At 44.8% G+C, this 18,803-nt stretch overlaps 2 protein-coding genes across 7 annotated transcripts in view; one reads left to right on the plus strand and one right to left on the minus strand.

Annotated features, from left to right (window-relative positions):
• Positions 1–1,434: 1,434 nt before the first annotated feature.
• Positions 1,435–12,913, minus strand: BTD (biotinidase). Of its 3 annotated transcripts, none has more exons than XM_048838507.2 (4): positions 12,785–12,913; positions 9,012–9,247; positions 5,769–5,918; positions 1,435–3,214 (listed from the first exon to the last, which is right to left on the minus strand). In XM_048838507.2, the coding sequence occupies exons 2-4, from the start codon at positions 9,228–9,230 to the stop codon at positions 2,003–2,005; spliced, it is 1,581 nt and encodes a 526-aa protein (XP_048694464.2). In that variant the 5' UTR covers positions 9,231–9,247; positions 12,785–12,913; the 3' UTR covers positions 1,435–2,002. The 3 variants fall into 3 exon arrangements, with proteins under 3 accessions (XP_048694464.2, XP_048694463.2, XP_048694461.2); XM_048838506.2 differs by lacking the exon at positions 12,785–12,913 and adding an exon at positions 12,546–12,685; XM_048838504.2 differs by lacking the exon at positions 12,785–12,913 and adding an exon at positions 12,116–12,319.
• The window catches only part of HACL1 (2-hydroxyacyl-CoA lyase 1), a 33,583-nt gene continuing 27,588 nt past the window's right edge, over positions 12,809–18,803 (plus strand). For 2 of the 4 annotated variants that reach the window (XM_048838500.2, XM_048838501.2), the window contains exons 1-2: positions 12,809–12,947; positions 15,840–15,944. In XM_048838500.2, the coding sequence (XP_048694457.2) occupies positions 12,873–12,947; positions 15,840–15,944 (180 nt within the window). In that variant the 5' untranslated portion in view covers positions 12,809–12,872. The other 2 variants (XM_048838502.2, XM_048838503.2) reach the window with 2 other exon arrangements.

Below are 18,803 nucleotides of genomic sequence, written 5' to 3' on the forward strand. Positions count from 1 at the left end.
GATGATGTACTCCCTGAATCCCAGTGTGATTTTCATTCGTCAAGCAGCACTGCCAATGTGATATTTACCCTACACCAGTTACAGAAGAAAGCTGCTGAACAAATAATGCCCCTGTATGCTGCCTTTGTCGACCTCTGCTGTCTGGTGCCTTCTCGCAAAGTTTGGCTGACCGGACAAACTAATCAACCTCATACGCTGCTTCCATGACAATATGCTGGCCCCTGTATCAGTGGGTGCTGACTCATCTGATCCCTTTCTGTAGCCCATGGGATTAAACAAGGCTGTGATCTTTCCCCTACGTTATTTACTTTGTTCTTGGTTGGAGTACTAGAAGTCGCTGCACGTATTTACCACTACAGGTGTCACTTTAACAACATGATTCAGTGGCAGACTTCTAAACCTCCACCAAATGAGGGCTAAAAGCAAATCCCAGCAAAGTGAAATAAAGGATCTACTGTATGCAGATGACTCAGCATTTGTTGCCCTCTCTGAAAATGACCTACAACATTTGCTGAATTCCTTTGCCCATGCTTTATCCCTTTATGGCCTTTGTACTAACGTAAAGAAAACAGAAATCCTGTATCAACCATCTCCTAGCAGAAACCCATTACTTCCATCACTAACAGACATAAAATTGAATGGCTGCCAATTAAATAACGTCAAGTCCTTCTGCTACCTAGGTAGCATGGTTACCAATGACACCAGCATTGATAAAGAACTTTCAGCACACTTAAACTCAACTGCCTCAGCTTTCAGTCATCTACAAAAAAGACTGGAGAAGGGGGGGGGGGGGGACAGGGGGCACGCGGGGCAGAAAGGGTCAAAGTGTCCACAAAGTGCCAAGTTTACAGCGCTGTTGTGCTCCCTTGTCTTCTATATTCGTTAGAGACTCGTAGCCATATCCAAAAACGTAACTGCCTGCAACGTGTCACCTATGCAGTATAATGGGAATCAAATGGTCTGATAAAATCACCAACAATGAAGTACTACGTATGACAACCATGCTAAGCTTGGAAGCCATGCCAGCGTGGAAGCAAACTGACTGCCTAAGAGAGTTCTGTACTGTGAATTTAAAATAGGTAGTAGGAAGGTTGGCCGTTCCAAACTCCACTACAAGGATTGCATCAAGTGGCACACAGTCTGCGGGACTGAACTTAATGACCTGAGAGGATACGACCCATGACAGGCGAGTTTGGCACTCAGCTATGAAGGAAGCAGAGCGTGCAATGGATTATTGTTGTACCAACTCGGCCGACACAGGAGGGAACGTAGACACTAAGTGCCCTGGTATGTTTCCTGAACCCTACATGTGGAAACTGATTTTCAGTCGTAGTCGTACTTGATTGAGTGACAGCCATTACTTTTTATATTTGATAGCCAATACAACTTAAATGCTGCAGTATCCATCAGCAAACATTAAGAAATCTAGAGCAGTTGCTTTTTATAACCATGTTTACTTCGTATGCATCATGCTTAGGGCATATTTTTATTAGTCATCTCCATCTAGATTGATCTCATCAATAATCTATGCAGAAGTTAAAATAGGAATAGCAGTGTTTTTTTTAATCCAGAGGTAGAATGATCAATATTAATGGCAAAAGTCTAAGTAGGAAGCTATTTTATAACTGAATATTCAGATTTTAAGATACACATAAAGGAGTCCCAAAGAATTACTTACAGTTGCCTCTTTATCACCTTTTAAGATTAAAAACAGAGCATGGAGTCCAACTGAGTACTATATTTTCATAACATAAAACATCTTGTCACACTTTACGCTGACCCTTTTTTCCTGAGGGATAAGGTGGTTTTATTGCTGCTGGTAGTTGAAATATTAGCAAGGTACAGACCATGGATTGTGACCTATTTGTTGGATAAAGCGCTTTGGTCAATATTTTCAAACTTGGAAGTCTAATAATAGTCATGTTCTAAGCATACATAATTGAAGTCCTAAAAGGTGTGGGTGTTCAGCACCTCTGAAAAGAAGGCCATCTATTTTAGGAGCCTAGCTTGATTTCTGGTCAAATCTGCACGAGTCTCTCTCATACCATCGTCCATACAAAGCAGCTGTCACTAAACCAGAGGACGGTCCACTTTTACTCATGAAATAGTAGTTGTTTTTCCAACCCAAGTGATCAGTGAAGTCTACATTAATACCAGACATCAGCAGTAAAGGAAAGATATAGGAAGTACTAAAATTTCCCCCCAGCTGAAAATCTATCAAAGCAGTGGCATCTGTGACCTCCTGCCCACAGGTGCTATAACTGAGGCCACCACACTTCACTAAGGCACAAACCTGAACATAGTATGTGCCATGGACTGTATGAAGCCCATCAAAGACACCCAAAGCATACAATTCATCAGATATAGTAGGTCTCTGGTAACTTAAATAACAACAGAGGGTGTTAGCACAAACCTGTAGCTCCCCTTTAGTTCCCCTTACAGGAACCAAAGTGAAATTGTCATACATCATCTCCCTGTAAAATATCAGAGGGGCTCCTTCTTTGTCTTTTTCTGCTACCCAGCAGTGGGCCTCTTGTTCCTTCTTATTGCAAACCTGATCATCGATGTGAAGGCTTGCAAAATTGTTGTGGGGGTATTCAATGCTCTTTCCAGGTTTTGCATTGCTCTCCAGATCGGATTCATGCTCTGGTGTCATCACAGAGATCTCTGCTACTATAAGCTTCCCATCATGACTTTCCATATCATGGTAGATGAAAGACTTTAATGGTGTGTATATGCCACTACCTGTCATACCTAGTGCAGGGTGGTGGATATTAGCTGCCAAAACATTTATATTAAAAGCAGTTGCAAAAGCTCGTTGAAATTCTACAGCAGACAGGAGTGGGAGCTGGTTCATCCATGCAGTCGGATACACAACCTGCTTCACATTGTATTCCTTGACCAGGCTTACAGCAGGCTCATAGAAGAGCATATCAAAGCAAGTGAACATGCCAAACTTGCCAGCAAAAGGTGTATCAAAAAGCACATGATCAACCTCTGGAGGTATATTGAAAGCATATTCAAAATACAGGTTTTGTTTGCGGTATCTGGCTACCAGAGTACCATTGGCGTTGAATACCACATCAGTATTAAACTGGTATCTCCCATCAGGTGGGCAGAGAGGATCCTTATACTCGCAGGGCTGCTTAGCTCCTATGTTTGCCACTAGGAACATTTTGCTCCTCAGTGCCATGCAGCTCAGTCGCTGAAGAACCTGGAGAAACAGTTTAGCAATACGTAAGCATTTTATTATGTGTGTGGATATTTATTATTTTATCAAACATGGTGTATTTCAAACCTCTTGAGATTATTCACTCTGTATTTGCAAAAACATTAAAAATGTCAGCGTTTGTGGAAAAATTAAATATAAGTGTTTGATGAAATTGTTGACTGATTGGGGTAGGTCCTTTCTATACAAAAGGCACATTATTTCTGACTTGAATGTCTCATGATATCCAAAACAATTTAGAAACACTTAAATAGTGTTTTAGTCATTGAAAAGAAAAAAACATTCCCTTACACTTTAAGGGCCTGATTTTTCAGAAATGGCCTCAAGTTTTGTGGGTGCAATTATGTCTGCAAATAATGAGGGCCAGATGAAAGCACTTCCGTGACAGTGTAACTGATTTGCAGGTAGAGAAGCATAATTATGAGGATCTGCTCCTGCAATTGCTTGCTGGTACAACTGGAGGTTGTGTTGTGGCTCATCAGACCCAAAATAACTGAATACTGTAAGCAACTGAAGAAGACAAATCTGAACTTAGGGCAGCAGTGGAATGAACTGGTAGTTCTTAGTTTTTAATTATGGGAAAATGACAAAGCAATAAAGACAAACTATTACTGAGACTTTTATTTTGGCCATGAAAAGCTTTAAATAAATGCCCTTAATTTCATCCAGTTGGTTCCAAGGAAATACTTGGTAGTGATGCTTGTAGGAAAAGGTTTCCTTCTCGTCTGTAAGTCTTTTATTGGCGGTTTTGGGGTAAATACCTGTAGATGTATCCTTACATCTTACTAATGTTTGGATTATTTATATTAATCTTTTTTTTCCTGAACACTAAACTTCAGTAAAATACCAGTAAAAAGCTTATCTATTGCACTAAAGTTGTGTTGGATGACATGAGTAACTTAATGGCTGGGAACAGAATGAGCTAGGTTTTTGGCTTGCTTTGTTCCTCTCCTCAAAGACAACAGGCCCTATTAGGCATTATCTTTAAATATTTTATATTTAAAGAAAAACATCCTTTGTTCTCATACGTGTATTTCAATGACTTCATCTCAAGTTTGCCACGTCTGTAAGTAAAAAAAAAAAAAAAAAAAAAAAAAAGTTTTCTAGCTGCCAGCCCTGCAAACTCTACATAGGATCTGAAAGTCAAGCTGGGTTCATAGATATTAAGGTCAGAAGGGACCATTATGATCATCTGACCTCCTGCACAATGCAGGCCACAGAATCTCACCCACCCATTCCGGCAATAAACCTCTCACCTATGTCTGAGCTACTGAAGTCCTCATGCTTTTCCGTCTTGCGTGTATCACCAGTAATAGATTCTGTGGGGCAAATTATGCCCTCAGTTATACCTGTAATTCGCCATGTCTTCAAATTCTGCCTCATTAACACCTGTGCAACCCCATTAATTCTTCATGGTTGCACAAGTGTAACTGAAGGCAGAATTTGGTAGTGCAGTTGGAGCATAATTAGTAATTCTGTTGCACATGTCAATAGAATCCAGCGCACATGTGCTCGCTCTGTAGTGCTGATTCTTTCAGGGCTAATGGGAGTCAAAAGCAGCTAAAACATATTTGTTACTCAAGTTGGCAGATACAACTCTGTATTCATACAAGAATGGACTACTTGAGTGGGAAGATACTATTTTCGTATTAGTTTTAAATTGATCTTTGTTCATAGAACCAGTTTCAAAACAATTTGAGATTCTTGTGAGTCAGAAAATCCACTCACCAATGTAAACTGTGGGCCAAATCCTGCTCCCTCTACCAACAGAGTAGTCCCACTGAAGTCACTGGTCAGTTTTATCTTTGGTCTAACCCCATTAATTTCAGTGGCATTATACCAAGAATTGTGGCCCATTGTGGTTACTTGTGTGAATAGGATCAACAGGTTTCAACTATGTATGTGGTTATGCAACCAGTCATGTTAATCAAACCATCTGTTGTACACAAATCTGAGTATTTGAGCTATTTCTTGTGATTCTGATAATGTTCTTTAGTTTTAAAAAACAGGGGTGAGAGAACACTTGATGCTACCACTGAATTGGAACGTTTAATCTAGTGTGTTAATTGCCTTCAGTGAAACCATAAATAATGAGAATGTCTAGAGGGAAACTCTCGATGCATCTCTTACATATGACTATTGTTTTAGTTGGAATAAAAATTAAACCATTCCTATCCTATTAAACATTGATACCAAAGTTTCACAGTTTGCTGCTTTAGAAACCCAGAGGCCACAGTAACAATTTTCACAAACTGTCTATGTGGAATCCGTTTTGCTTACTTAAGGCCAGATATTGATCTCAGTTACGCTGCTATAAATTCAGAATAATTCTTTAAGGTAACAGAGCTACTCCAGGGTAAATGGAGAGTGACTGGGAACACAGTCTGGTCCTTATGAAATATTTTCTTGGTTACTTCTTTAAACTAGGGCTAATTGCATTTTTAAGAGCTCCTTGGCTCCTGCTGTTTGTTCTCCACCTGGAGTATAAATCCTCTGTTGTTCACTACACTTCCACAGTAGGCAATTTTAAAACCTATACCTCTGTATCGCTGAACAGATCTGGCTCTCTGCATGGATTCCATTTCACAGACTGGGGACATGGAACAAACTCCAAATAAGGGTAGATGCTCTCTCTGGTGAAGTTGAAGCCATGGATTCCATCTTCAGGAAATACAATGATCTGTGCACCCTGTAAGCAAAACAAACACATACCTTGTAGCCAAAAATTATACGTGGGAAAAATGATCCAATGCTAACAAGGAAAGCAAAATGGGATCTCTTTTGGTGGTGAGGTTCCATACAAACAAAAGAAAGGGTTGCTTGAGTGTGTTGGGTTGACCATAATATAGAGGGAGCATTTCTTGCCTTTTTAGGTAGCATTGTAGAAAGTATTTTAAACTATTTACTTTAAAATGCACATTAACCTATACATCAGCAGCCACCTTACACTGTGGAAACGGGTCAAATTAAGGGGGGGAAAAAAGGCAGTACTCATTCAAACTCTGCCCATAAAGTATGCTCCACCCATAAGTTACCAAAATAAGGCACCATTCACAGTAGATTGTGCACATATTAAAAAGGTGATTGTGTGTGTGTGTTTTCTTGGCTCCTTGAACTTGGCTCACACTCAGGATGGTTGTGTCATGGCTCCACAGGGTGTGCCAGAAAGGACCTTTATGCAATCTTTCTAGGAATGTACCCCTTTTAGTACAAGACCCTGGGCCCTCTGTTTCTATCTAACAAAACAAACTGTTGGTAACTTCCATTCTTTTTCAAGTGCTTGCTCATATCTATTCCATTCTAGTTGTGTGTGCACACACGTGTCAGAGATTTCTGCCTTAGCAGTTTCCATAGGGTTGGCTGTGGCACCCCCTTGGGTACCATGCTCATGCATCGGTATATTAGGTGCCACTGACCCCACATCCTCTCAGTTCCTTTTTACCACCTGTGACGGTTGGTTGGAGCACCTTGTCTTGCAGACTGCAAGAGCATTAGGGATTCCTTATAGCTTTTTGTTCTCTTATCTGTATGTAGTTTGTAAGTAGCGAGCTAGCCTTTAGTAGAGTTAGGTCATTGTACTCAGAGTCCCGGATGGAACTTCATCCCCGAGTGGGGGCATGCCCGACTCTCTCAGCTTCAAGTTATGCTCGGCATGCAGCAAGCCAATGCCTATCAGTGATCCCCATGAGAGTTGCCTGAAGTGCCTGGGGGAATTCCACAGAAAAGGCAAGTGTCGGATTTGTAAAAACTTCTGACCTCGAACGCAGGAGCGGGATATCCGCTTGAGAGCGCTCCTCATGGAGGCTGCGTTTCGTCCCGTGTCGGAGCCCTCCACTATGGACCCCACGCTGAGTACTTCTGCTTTGGTGCGGCGCGCGCCCCTGGCACTGGGCTCTGCCCAGCACCATTCCCCTTCGCCAGTGCTGAAGAAGCAGCAAACGAAGAGGAGCCCCTCAGCACCAAAGGACAAGGTGACTTCGGGCAAAGGACCTATGTCAGGCCTTGCGCCCGCTTCAGGGTGGTTCAGCAGACGTCAGAACCCCCAGCCCAGCCAGGGATCCACCCCCAAACTCAGGAAGTGGCAGGGTTCCCTGGCCTCTCCTAGAGCTATCAGTGCCTGAGGTGGCCCCGGAAAGCCAAAGACCAAGTGAGCCAACTGGTACTATAGGTGCCACACCAGGTGGCGGACTTGGCTAAGACCCCGGCACCTAAGGGCATGCCGTTCATGGTGCAGCCTCAGAGGATGGTGCAGCACCCCCAGTTGCTGGACCATAGGCGCAGATCTCTATCTCCACATCCTCGGACCCGGGGACCGTATCCTGGCTCTCCAGCTAGAAGACCCAGGCCCTCGACGCACTCCCCACCTACCAGGCATGGGACTCCAGAGTCAAGTGTCAGCCTCCATACCACCAGGAGTGCCCATTCACCATCATGGTACTGGTCCCAGTCCCTCTAGCAGGCATCATTACTCACCCTCGCCTCACCTGTCCAGTCACTGACCAGAGTCAGCAGGCAGACTCAGACCTCAACAGCTCCACCGTGGCCGCCGGAAGGACAGTCGTCGGACCAAGAGTTCAGCCCTTCGCCTCGAAGGGAGGATTCACCGCCAACGCTGGAGAGCGGTGCAGCACCCGCCATGGTTACATCACAGCAAGGGCAGTGGCCCTCACAGTGGCTGGACTGGAACCCGTGGGGAGTGCCTGTGATGCCAGTCCCCTACTCCCACCAGCCTTCCCTGACAACCTTGGATAAACTGGCCACAGCACCACAGTCAGAGCATGGTGCCGAATCCGTTGCGGGGGCAGCACACTGGTTCCCCGGTGCTTAGGGGTACAGACGCATGAGCGCAGCACTCAAAGGGGCACCACAGCCGACCCTATGGATACCGCTAAGGCAGAAATCTCCGACAACTGTGCACCTGGGCGCGCACACACCTAGAATGGAATGGACATGAGCAAAACCTCTCAAAGAACAACAGTTACAAAAGGTAAGTGACTGTTTTTTCTGTGACTAAGGTTTCTTTCCCTTTCCCCTTCTGTCCCATACTAGGTACAGATGATTCTCCTTCAGGCTGCTGTCTAATGCTGCTTTACAGATCATTCTGAAAAGTAAGTAGCAGTATATAAAGGAAGCACTGTCAGAAAGACACTTGACTTATTTAGTTCCTGCCCAACACGCAGTAGACCTACTCCATCACTCTCCCCTCTCCCCTAGGAGCACAAAAAACAATCTCAAATCTATCTCACCCAGCAATACATAATGCTGTTCACTGTGCTTGTTCCTATTTTACTAAAAGTCTGTACTGGATTTGTGGCTAGCTGTACAATTTATACAATCAAACCTAAAAATAGGGGTGCAGTGCCCCACAAAAGAAGTAAGTAATGTTCTGTGGGATGTTTGAATGAAGAGCTAGGAAAGAGAAGAGTTGCTGTCATGACACTCCTCCATTAAGAGGATTCTTTGATTAAGGGATCAGGTAGGTGCTGGATTCTTAAATAAAAAAGAGAGACATTTTTCTATAATAATTAGTCTTTTTTTTCCCCAAAACTTGAGTACCTGAAGTTAAGCACCTTCATAGGTGGCCTGATTTTCAGAGGTGCTTAAGTTAATAAGAGTTGCTGGCTGTTCAGGATCTCCAAAAACCAGGCCACTTGTTTAGGTGCCAAATATAGGTTTAGTTGTCTAACTTTAGGCATCCAAATTTGAAAAGACTGTTCTCAATAATTAGAACTTGTTATATAGAACTTAAAATGGCCACTAAGCTGTGGACATATTTTCTGACCTGTTTGGCTGCAGCTATTACTTGCTCTTCATATATATATAAGTTTCTGCTCATCAACTCTAATGCAGAGCGTCGATCAGTTAGGGTTGCTGGGTTAGGACTCAGTCTGGGTCGATGTTCGTACACAGCAGCAACATAATGTCCTTCTCTGTGAACTTCTGCTGAGGCATCTTGATAGCAGAAAAGGAAAAGAAAAACTGTACAGCAGGCTTCCAACATGACTTTTGTCCATAAATCTAGAGTGAAACAGACAAGACCAAAACATTTGAATAACAAATCATCCCAGTTTAAAACTTTCACACTCTTAGCTCCGATTTATTAACAGTGACAGCTAAATTCAGACTCTCAGCAATACTGGACCTAACGGGTTTCCCCTGCCATGTTCCTGGATAAATGTGTTGCTTCTAAAATTCACATTAATCTATTTCAGGTCACAGTTCAAATGTACCGTGTTCATTTCCACTGCATTTATGTCTGCAGTAATTTCCTTGCTCAGTGTCCAACCCAACTCTCAGTGCAACTATCACTGCATTTACAGGGCTGGGTTCATGAACAAAGAAATAGATAATTCCTGAAGAATCAGACTGAGGACTTGTATAATCATCCTGCATGATTTTTTTTTTTTTAAGTAGATAATATATGTAGACTAAATCTCATTTGATTCAGTGAACTCTTTCATAAACTGCTAGGAAAAATGCTGACTGTAGCTCAGACTGACATTACTGCTTTTTATTATAGGCATAAAAAGAAATATGCTGCCCATAAAAACACTACATACATTTTTTTCTCTCTACACTTGGTATTCTCAAATAGATTATCCTTCTTCCTGTTTCCTCCAAGGGGAAAATACAATTTTGATGTTCTAGGTGCTAAAATATTTGCTAGTAGCAATTTGAAGGTATTGCAGCAAAGTAAGTAAAACCCACATTAGTAACTTGTGACTGAATCAATGAGCCCATTCTTTTCTTTTATGACATCTTTCTCTTCCTGTCAAACTCTTCCACTATCCCCACAATAGCACCCTCTGGTAGAAGTGGAATGCACCCCAAGTGTACCTATAATCTGAGTTCTCTCAGTAATATATGTTCTCTAGTGTGTCTATCGCACCTACTGCCCCCAAGACTGGCAAGCAGCATAGCCTGGAGAAATGTACACAGGAACTAGGACTTTGGCAGAGCTGAGTTCTAATTTGAATCTGCCACTGACTTGCTGGATGGCCTCAGGCAAGCCACTTTCTGGCTATCTTCTCATCTATAATGTAAGGAAAACACTTAATCTTTACAGCACCCCTGTGAGGCAGGAGAGTAAATAACATGAGAAGCAGTATATAAGCAAGTGGGTCAGGACCCCATTTTAGTGCAGTTGCTAGGGCTGGTTTAGACTTGCTGAGGCTAAAGCCCGAGCCCCACCACCTGCAGCTGAAACCTGAGGGCTTCAGGCTGCGAGGCAGGGCTCAGGTTATAGGCCCCCTGCCTGGGGCTGAAGCCCTTGGGCTTCAGTTTTGGCCCCCACCACAGGGCTGTTGGGCTTGGAATTTGGCCTGCTAGCCTGAGCCGTGGGCCTCAGGCGGACTTAGGCTTCAGTGACCCCTCCTGGGGTTGTACAGCAATTTTTTTTGTCAGAAGGGGGGCGTGGGGCTATGAAGTTTCAGAATCCTGGCACTAAGGGTATATACGGCTACAGTTCACACTAAGCCTGGGTCTGTGGGACTTAGGCTTGTTTCCATGCCCAGGCTTAAGCAGCCACACTGCATTATAAAGCTGGGTTTACAGTTGCTGGCCCTAGGGGTCTCAGTCATGCTAACACATCCATACTGCACTAGACTGACCTGAATTGGACCTGCAGCGGCAGCTGTATCCACATTGAAAATGACAGGTCTTGGGACCTGAGTCAGACTGGGACTTGGGCTCTGACCCTCCCCTCTAGCAGGGTGCTGGGACTTGGGTCCTGAGTGCTTCCTAACCCAAGCCAGATTGATTTGTATGTGGACAGAAGAGGGGCTTGAGTTCAAATCCGAATCAAAGTCCAGGCTTAGTGGGCAGTGCAGACTTAGACTATGGCTATGGGGCTTGACATTAGCCTAGCCACTCTTGCTCACCAAGAGTATGTTAACACTGCAATAAAAAAATCCCTACACTTGCAAGTTACAGTGCAATAAAGCCACCCAGAGTGCTGTACCTCACTCCCTGTCCACACTGGCAAGGCATATACAGTGCTGTGTCTCTGGGGCTACAGGGCTCCTAGTACTCCACCTCTCTGAGATGATTAACAGCTGTTGCGCATTGGCTGAGACGCTCCAGCGTAAAAGGGGGAGTATATTATGCACTGACTGACCCCAGGAAACACCCGATAATCCTTTTAACTGACGCATCCTCTCTTGTTTTGTTGTGAACTGTGGATGCCATTCAAAGCTCTGTTTCAGAGGCTGCTTATCAAAACAACACATACAGCTACTGTTTGCTTTGAATGAGTGAGAGGCAGGCGGGGGGGGGTCTCCATTTGGAGTGCTGACAGCTAAGGTTTGCTTGAAGGGAGGGGAAGGGGGGGGTTGGAGTCCATTTTGGCTAGCAGCTGCTTATCTCACCTATGAGAAAGAAGAGGAACAGCTGCCATTTGCTTTCAGTGAGTGAGAGAGAGGCGGGGGAGGGAGGGGGTCTGCACTTACAAGATAGCATGCTGACACACTCTCACCCCCCCCCCAAAAAACCCACTCTCTCTCCCCTCACCCTCCCTGTCACACTCCACCCCACCCCCCTTTGAAAAGCACGTTGCAGCCATTTGAATGCTAGGATAGCTGTCCATAATGCACCGCTCCCAATGAGGCGGCAAAGGGGGCCAGGATAGTGCGCTGGCAGCGTGGACAGACTGCAGCGCTTTCCCTACTCAGCTGTAGGAAGGCGGGTTTAACGCCCAGCGCTGTACATCTGTAAGTGTAGCCAAGGCCGGTGGAGCCCCATGACCCTAAAGGGAGCAGTGTAGTGCTCCGAGACCTTCCTCACAGGGCAATACTACAGCCCTGGAGCCAGCCACGGCCCCTCAGTTATTGCAGTGTGGCCACTCCCTCCCTGGAGCGACTCGGGGGAAGAGGGCAGGGAGCTCTTCACCTCAGGCTGTTTCTCAGCGCGGCCCCTCCGCCCCAGGCCCAGGGCAGATCGCTTCCTGCTCACGGCTGCGACCAGTGACTTAGGGCGGGTCGGCCTGGCCCTGTTCACACGGGAAACTCGGCTCCGCAACGCGCACCTGGGCGAGGCCGGACCGCGCGCGGGCGGGCGGGCGCTCAGGACTGGTCTGTCCCCGCCCCTCCCACCAGCCCCGCCGCCTCAGGAGCAGCCCCTCCCCTCGGGCCCGCCGCCGCCTCAGGAGCAGCCCCTCCCCGCGAGCCCCCTCCCGGCCTCCGCTGTTGAGCGGCACGCCGCTCCTCTCATTGGTCGGCTTCCACGGAGCTCGAGCTGCCCACGTTCTCACGCACGCGCCCGCAAGCGACTGTGGCCTTTCCTTGCCGCAACACGGGGAGGGGAGGGTCCTTTCTCATACCCTCGCCTACAGCTAGCGGCAAGAATTTCCCTGCCTCTGATTGGCCAGCTCCGATACAGCTGCGATCCAATCGACAGCCTTTGGTTCAAGCCTCCGCCTCGTGCGCGGGAGCGTAACCTCCCCAACCAACAGCTGTTCTCCCGCTTCCTTTTGCCGTCACACTGGGTGGTGCACACTTGACTGCACGCAAGTGTCAATCAGAGCGAAAGACTTTGCTGATTGGTTGGAAGCTGCAGCACCTTCGGCCCGGGGGGCGACCTTGCGCTGCTGGGCGCTTGCGGGCTGGTGTGAAATGCGGACCGCTTCTGAGCGAGCGGGACGACGGCAATGGCTCCCCACGGCGCTGCGGAGGAAGGATGTGTCAGCGGGGCTCAGCTCGTCGCCGAGGCCCTAAAGACACAAGTAAGAGTGCTCCAGGCTGAGCCTTGACCCCCGACAGTAACCGGAGATACTTCCCCTACGGGAAGGGGGAAGGGTCATATCGCGTGGTGTAGTAATTAGCGCTCCGCGCTGGCACCGGACTGATGTGGGTTCGAAACCAGCCACCGGCTCTCCCCTCCCAAGCGGTTGGCCCTGTGGGAGGAACATGTGTTGTGCCATCACCTACCTCCTAGGCAGCAGACAGTGGCAGGTGCTGGGGAAGACCCCTGTGCTCTAAGAGCTTGAATGGTGGCAAAGCTGTTCCCAACAGCCCAGCTCCTGGGAGCCAGTTACATGCTGAGACCCTCGCCTAGGTGCGTCGCCCTGGCGTGAAGATATCCAGGGGGCTGCATGGAAGGTAACCAAGGGAGCTAGGTGGTGTTGGCATTACAGCGAGGCACCGTGTGCATGGCTAATGCAGTCAGACAGTCCAGAGAGAGGCGCAAAGGGTGGGAGGGAAATAATTTTACCATTGGTGAACTTGGGGTAATGGAGGTACAAAAAGATTGAGCAACTAGCCCTGGGGCTGCAGCAGTCCAGTGCCTTAACCGAGTTGTTCAGGTAGGCAGGTTTTGTGTGGCATTGATCAGCTTAGATCTCTTGCGGCTGGCAATACTGGCATCCCTCTGCTCAGTCTCATTTGGGCTTCCCCGTTCACAGTACAATAGGGAAGTATCATGCCTTTGCTGCCGTTAGCCCGATACTTTACCCAGGGATAAACTCATAACGAGCAAACTAGGGGCATGCTCCTTTCCTGTAATCTAGTTTAGATTGAAAACCTCTCAATGTCTGTGTATATACACAGTTTAAAATAATCTCAGCTGGCTGTGTCATTGTCCAGAGGCTGATGTAACTTGGAAATGCTCTTTTGCTCTCATGCAGAGAGACCTTTACTGGCAGTTGTACAGCTTTCTTGAATTATCAGCCTGCCCACTCCCTGCCTCTGGGGCCATGTCTACAGTACAAAATGATGTGGACCTAACTTGCATCAACATACAGGCATTGTTGTTATTAAATTGCTTGTATGTGCACACTTGGCTCCTTTGTCAGTGGGGTGTGTTCTCAGTGGGAACACTTGTATCAGTTGCATTCTCAGTGTGGGGCATTGTGGGATGGCTCCCAAAAGCCAGCAGCAGTTGACATAAGTAACACAGGGTCCACGTTAACTCTGCATCAACTTAATTACATCTATCATGACCATGCTGCTGGAGGAGGTGGTGTTATTAAGTCATGCTAGTGAGGCATGTACGTCAGCAGAAGCCAAATTTAAGTGAAGATGCTTCCTCAGATAAGTTGAAACAAGGCAGGTTACCACATCACCCTGTAGTGTAGACCAGGTCTTGGTTTAAACGCCTACCTCATCATCATACTTACTATTATTTTATAATAATTTTCAAACTTGCATATCCTCTCCTGATTTGAAACAGCTCAAAGTTGGGACAGTTTGTCTAAAAACCTTTAATGACATTTGTACTATGGCTCTCTTATTAAGTTAATTATTAAATAAATGGTTACAGGAAAGGAGCATACCCTTAGTTCATTGGTTATCAGTTTATCCCAGGTAAAGTATCCTATCTGCAGCAAAGCCATCATACTTCCCTAACATACTGTGCACTGGGAAGCCCAAATGAGATGGAGCAGAGAAATGCCAGTATTGCCAGCTACAAGAGATCAAAAATAATGAGTCAAACCCTCTGAAGAGATACAAAATCATGAGGTTATTTTAAAAAAAAAAAAAGGCTGTGGGGAGGGGGTGTTGGTCTCTCTTCTGGTTTTTGAACAAGTAGTGTTATTTACTCGCCCAGATCCATTGAGTAAGGTGATTTTGGCCCCTCCTGAAGGAGCTCTCAACCACACATCTACCATCCCTTGTCCAGCAATTAATTTTACCCCCACTCAGCCTTTGCTCCCCCCATCATTTCAGCTGACCTCGTTCTCCATCAGTGCAACACTCCATCAGTTCAGCCGCACTACCTGCACCCCATCTTTTCAATCTTTATCAGTTTAGCACACCCATCCTCCTCTCTTCTCAGTTCACTTACAATTTTAATTTTGATTTTGTTATGAATCCATTGCTTGCTGTAGTTTGACTGTGACACAAGCACTTGGCCTGGGCCCTTAGATAAAAGAGTCTTCGATGCCTTTTTGTTAAGGGCCTACTCAATGCATTTTTCCCACTAAGGGGAGGGGAGAGAGACTTTGTCAACCAACCAGAACACACAGTGTTTGGCTTCAGTTCTATAGTAGGGAAATCTGTGCCTGACTACACAATGATTTTAAATTTTAGACTAAACATAACAGGATAGAAGAACTTTCTTATCTATTACCGAGGAAACAAATAACCAATTTGGTACAAGACCTGGAATCTCTTGAAACTGTTCTCCCACCCTAGACTATATGGATACACAAGGGTTGGATTGTGTATTACTGTTTGCCTGGGGTGATGTTTTTCCCCCCATAAATTTTATTGTTATACTTTTATTCACAATTGACCACTGTATTTGTTAAGAACATGCTAGTAATCTTATATTTGAATCACTATTGAAATGCCAATTAAAATATAGTTTGGTGGGGGGAAAAGTTAATTGTTTAAAAGGAAAATATTTATAATAGAAACCTTGGTTTTTAAGACCAAAGTGTAAGGATCTATTGTAATTACATCCTACTGGAGAACAAGCAATATGCATAAGTGATATCTATCTTTTTCTCGAGATCTTGATGTGGTATTATTGCACTTCAACCTCTTTGTTTTTATGTGATTGTGTACTTTATTAGGATTTAAGATAGGCACACTACACAGAAGAAATTTCAGAGATCTGATCGTTGTGCATCAATTTTGGAAATAATTCAGGTTTTTTTTAATTCTTATTTCAGAACATTGAATATATGTTTGGTATTGTTGGTATTCCAGTGACTGAAATTGCAATTGCAGCCCAAGCAATTGGAATAAAATATATAGGAATGAGAAATGAACAAGCTGTAAGTATATATGTTGTGGACTAGTCATCCTTCCTTTTCTTTTCGTATTAGCTATATGTTTTACAGTTGAATCTCTGCTTTATAAATGCCTTTCAGGTGCCCATGAAACACTCATAAAATCTATGATTTTGGTAATCAAGAGCTTACAATAGAGTACCCAAACTCAACAGGAGTGCAGTAGCACAGAAGCTTAGCTTCATGCTTTTGGAACTCAGGAGTTCTGCAGGACTGGAACCTGAGGCTCTGTACTTGTTGGAGTTCCCAACTCCTGCAGCAGTTTTAATCAGTGCTAAGGTAGGGGTCATAAGTAAGGTTGCGATTTAGTCACAAGTTAAGGAATCCATGACTTCCAAAGACCTCTCTGACTTCAGTCAGAGCTGGCTGGGAGCTGCAGGGTTGCCTGCTGAGGCAGGGAGCTGTGGGGAACCCCCACCACCACGGGCAGCAAGGGGGACCCCAACAGCTTGGAGCCACCAGCGGAGGGGGACCCTGGAGCTCGCAGCCCACCGGCAGATGCCTAGACTCCCCATTTTGTCATGGATATTTTTAGTAAAACTCAGAGACTGGTGTGACATTCTGTACCTTGGAGGAGCATATTGTAAACCCCATATTCCTCATTTTCATATGATCGTGATCTTACCTTACAAGGCATGCTTTATATGTATCGGGGGGGGGGGGAAGGTTATGATCTGCTGAAAGTCATTTCTCTATCCATATATGTGTATCATTAATGCATATGAAGTTATGAGAATTGTATTGTATGGTGGTCACCAAAACATGCTGTAAGTTGGGAAATCATCCAGATATTAGCTCCCCTGAATCAACAGCAAGGAAAGTAACCAACGCCAAGGCGGGGTGTCAAACAACCCATCAACAGCCATTGTCCAGCAAGGGAACTACAATGCAATGATACCCTGGTGTGGCCTCATGCAGGTGAAATTGCTCAGCCTTCCCTGCAGAGACTCAGCAATGCCCCCCAGACATGCCTCGACTTGTGCTCCCCAAACACATGGACTGAGGGTATAAAACAGACAGTGGACGCGTACTGGGCCCTTCTCCTGCCCTCCACCTTCGCTGCAAGCAACTAAGACACTGAGAAGAAGACAAGACTCCAACAGAGGAGAGTGGCCCAGGTTTAAGGAACAAACCTGTATATTAAGGACTGTAATATCCAGTGGGGTGAGGAAAAAATGCTTAGTCTAGATGTTGCCCAATCTAATAGGCTTGAGAGTTTAGACTGCATGCTTATATTTTTCTTTTCGGTAACCACTCGGACTTTCTGCCTATCACTTAATACAACTTAAAATCTATCTTTGTAGTTAATAAATCTGTTTGTTCCACCTGAAGCCGTGCGTTTGGTTTGAAGCGTGTCAGAGATTCCCTTTGGGATAACAAGCCCAGTACATATTAATTTCTTTGTTAAATTGATGAACTCATATAAGCTTGCAGTGTCCAGCAGGCATAAGTGGACACTGCAAGATGGAGGTTCCTAGGGGGCTGGAGGTATTGGCTAGTGTCCAAGGAGCAGCTTAAATGCCAGAGACTGTGCGTGAACAGCCCAGGAGTGGGGGCTCTCACAGCAGAGTAGGGTAAGGCTGGCTCCCAGAGTCAAGGATTGGAGTGACCTAGCAGATCACCAATCCAGATAACACCAGAGGGGATGTCGCAACCGGTCACGGGCTTCCGTGAATTTTTCATTATTGCCTGTGCCCTGTTTGTGACTCTTACTAAAAATATCTGTGACAAAATCTTAGCCTTAGTCATAAGTGACCTTTGTTTTACTGGGAGTTTCGATTAAAATTGGTGAGTGTTCCTGGAGTTTGTGTTCCAGGGTCCCAGCAATAGAAATTAGAAATGAAAAAGACTTATTAGGTCATTTACTCCATCTCCCTGTATGTGCACAATTGTTCTCTCTAATACATTTTCTAGCGTTCTGTGCACTGTTTTAAACATACTAGGTGATGACTTCAGCCACTTCCTTTGGGAGACCTTTCTGCAGTCTTACATATTTCACTGTCAGTTTATGCTCACATTTAGCCTAAATGTTCCTTTTCTTAACTTCATTCATTGTTCTTTATCTGCCCCCACCCCGTTATCATTAATTCCTCATTCTTTCAAATGTTTTTAAAGTGTTATGTCCATCATTTCAAATTTCCTCTTCTCTGAGCTCTTGCTATACCTTTCTGGTAGAGGTGGCGATAGATGAACATCTGATCCTATGTTAAGTTGAGCTTTGTTTTCAATGTGATTAAGAAAAATGACTAAGTGGTGGGTCACATTTCTCTTTCCATTGGTAGCATATTTGTTCTGTCCCAGTGACCTCTTGCACCGGCCACATTAATGGAGCACATCAAAACATTCCTGTTTGCTTATTGCAACTGTATCACGTAAGCGTGAATGGGAGTCAGTTTAATGATTTTGCCCAGGTGCCACTTAGGTTTTAAAGATGAAATCTAAAAAAAAAAAATTAGATTTGCCAATTAAATATTAAAGCCAACATGTGAATGGTATTTAATTAGGATAACTGCTTTTTATTCAGCTTAGAGAGTGATAACTTACTAATTTTAACACTGGGTTCTTCTCAGGTCAACTTGAAACTTGGACAGTATTTCTCAAATCAGGAAACTTAGTTATTCTTAGCCAATCAACAAGTGTATTCATTCATCAAGACTCATATGGGTGTATAATCAATAGTTCAAGTTTAGATACACCAAATGTTCCAGTCATTTACTGAACACAAAATATACATGCAGTCTTGCAAGTGATTAATATAGACCAGCGATGGGGCCCAGCAGCTATATCATAGAAGACCATAAATCACCAAGATTTCTTATTACATTTACTTATAATCATCACTTA

Source organism: Caretta caretta, chromosome 2, assembly GCF_965140235.1.
Source record: "Caretta caretta isolate rCarCar2 chromosome 2, rCarCar1.hap1, whole genome shotgun sequence".
In the NCBI taxonomy this organism is placed as follows: Eukaryota; Metazoa; Chordata; order Testudines; family Cheloniidae; genus Caretta; species Caretta caretta.

What these genes read in the sequence shown, in the direction of transcription:
- BTD (XM_048838507.2), bottom strand. Translation starts at nt 9,230, where the DNA reads ATGTTGGAAGCCTGCTGTACAGTTTTTCTTTTCCTTTTCTGCTATCAA. An exon ending in TAATAGCTGCAGCCAAACAG is followed by an intron (nt 5,919 to 9,011) that starts GTCAGAAAATAT and finishes TTTTGCTTACAG; the next exon opens with GGTGCACAGATCATTGTATT. An exon ending in ATCTGTTCAGCGATACAGAG is followed by an intron (nt 3,215 to 5,768) that starts GTATAGGTTTTA and finishes CTGTTTCTCCAG; the next exon opens with GTTCTTCAGCGACTGAGCTG.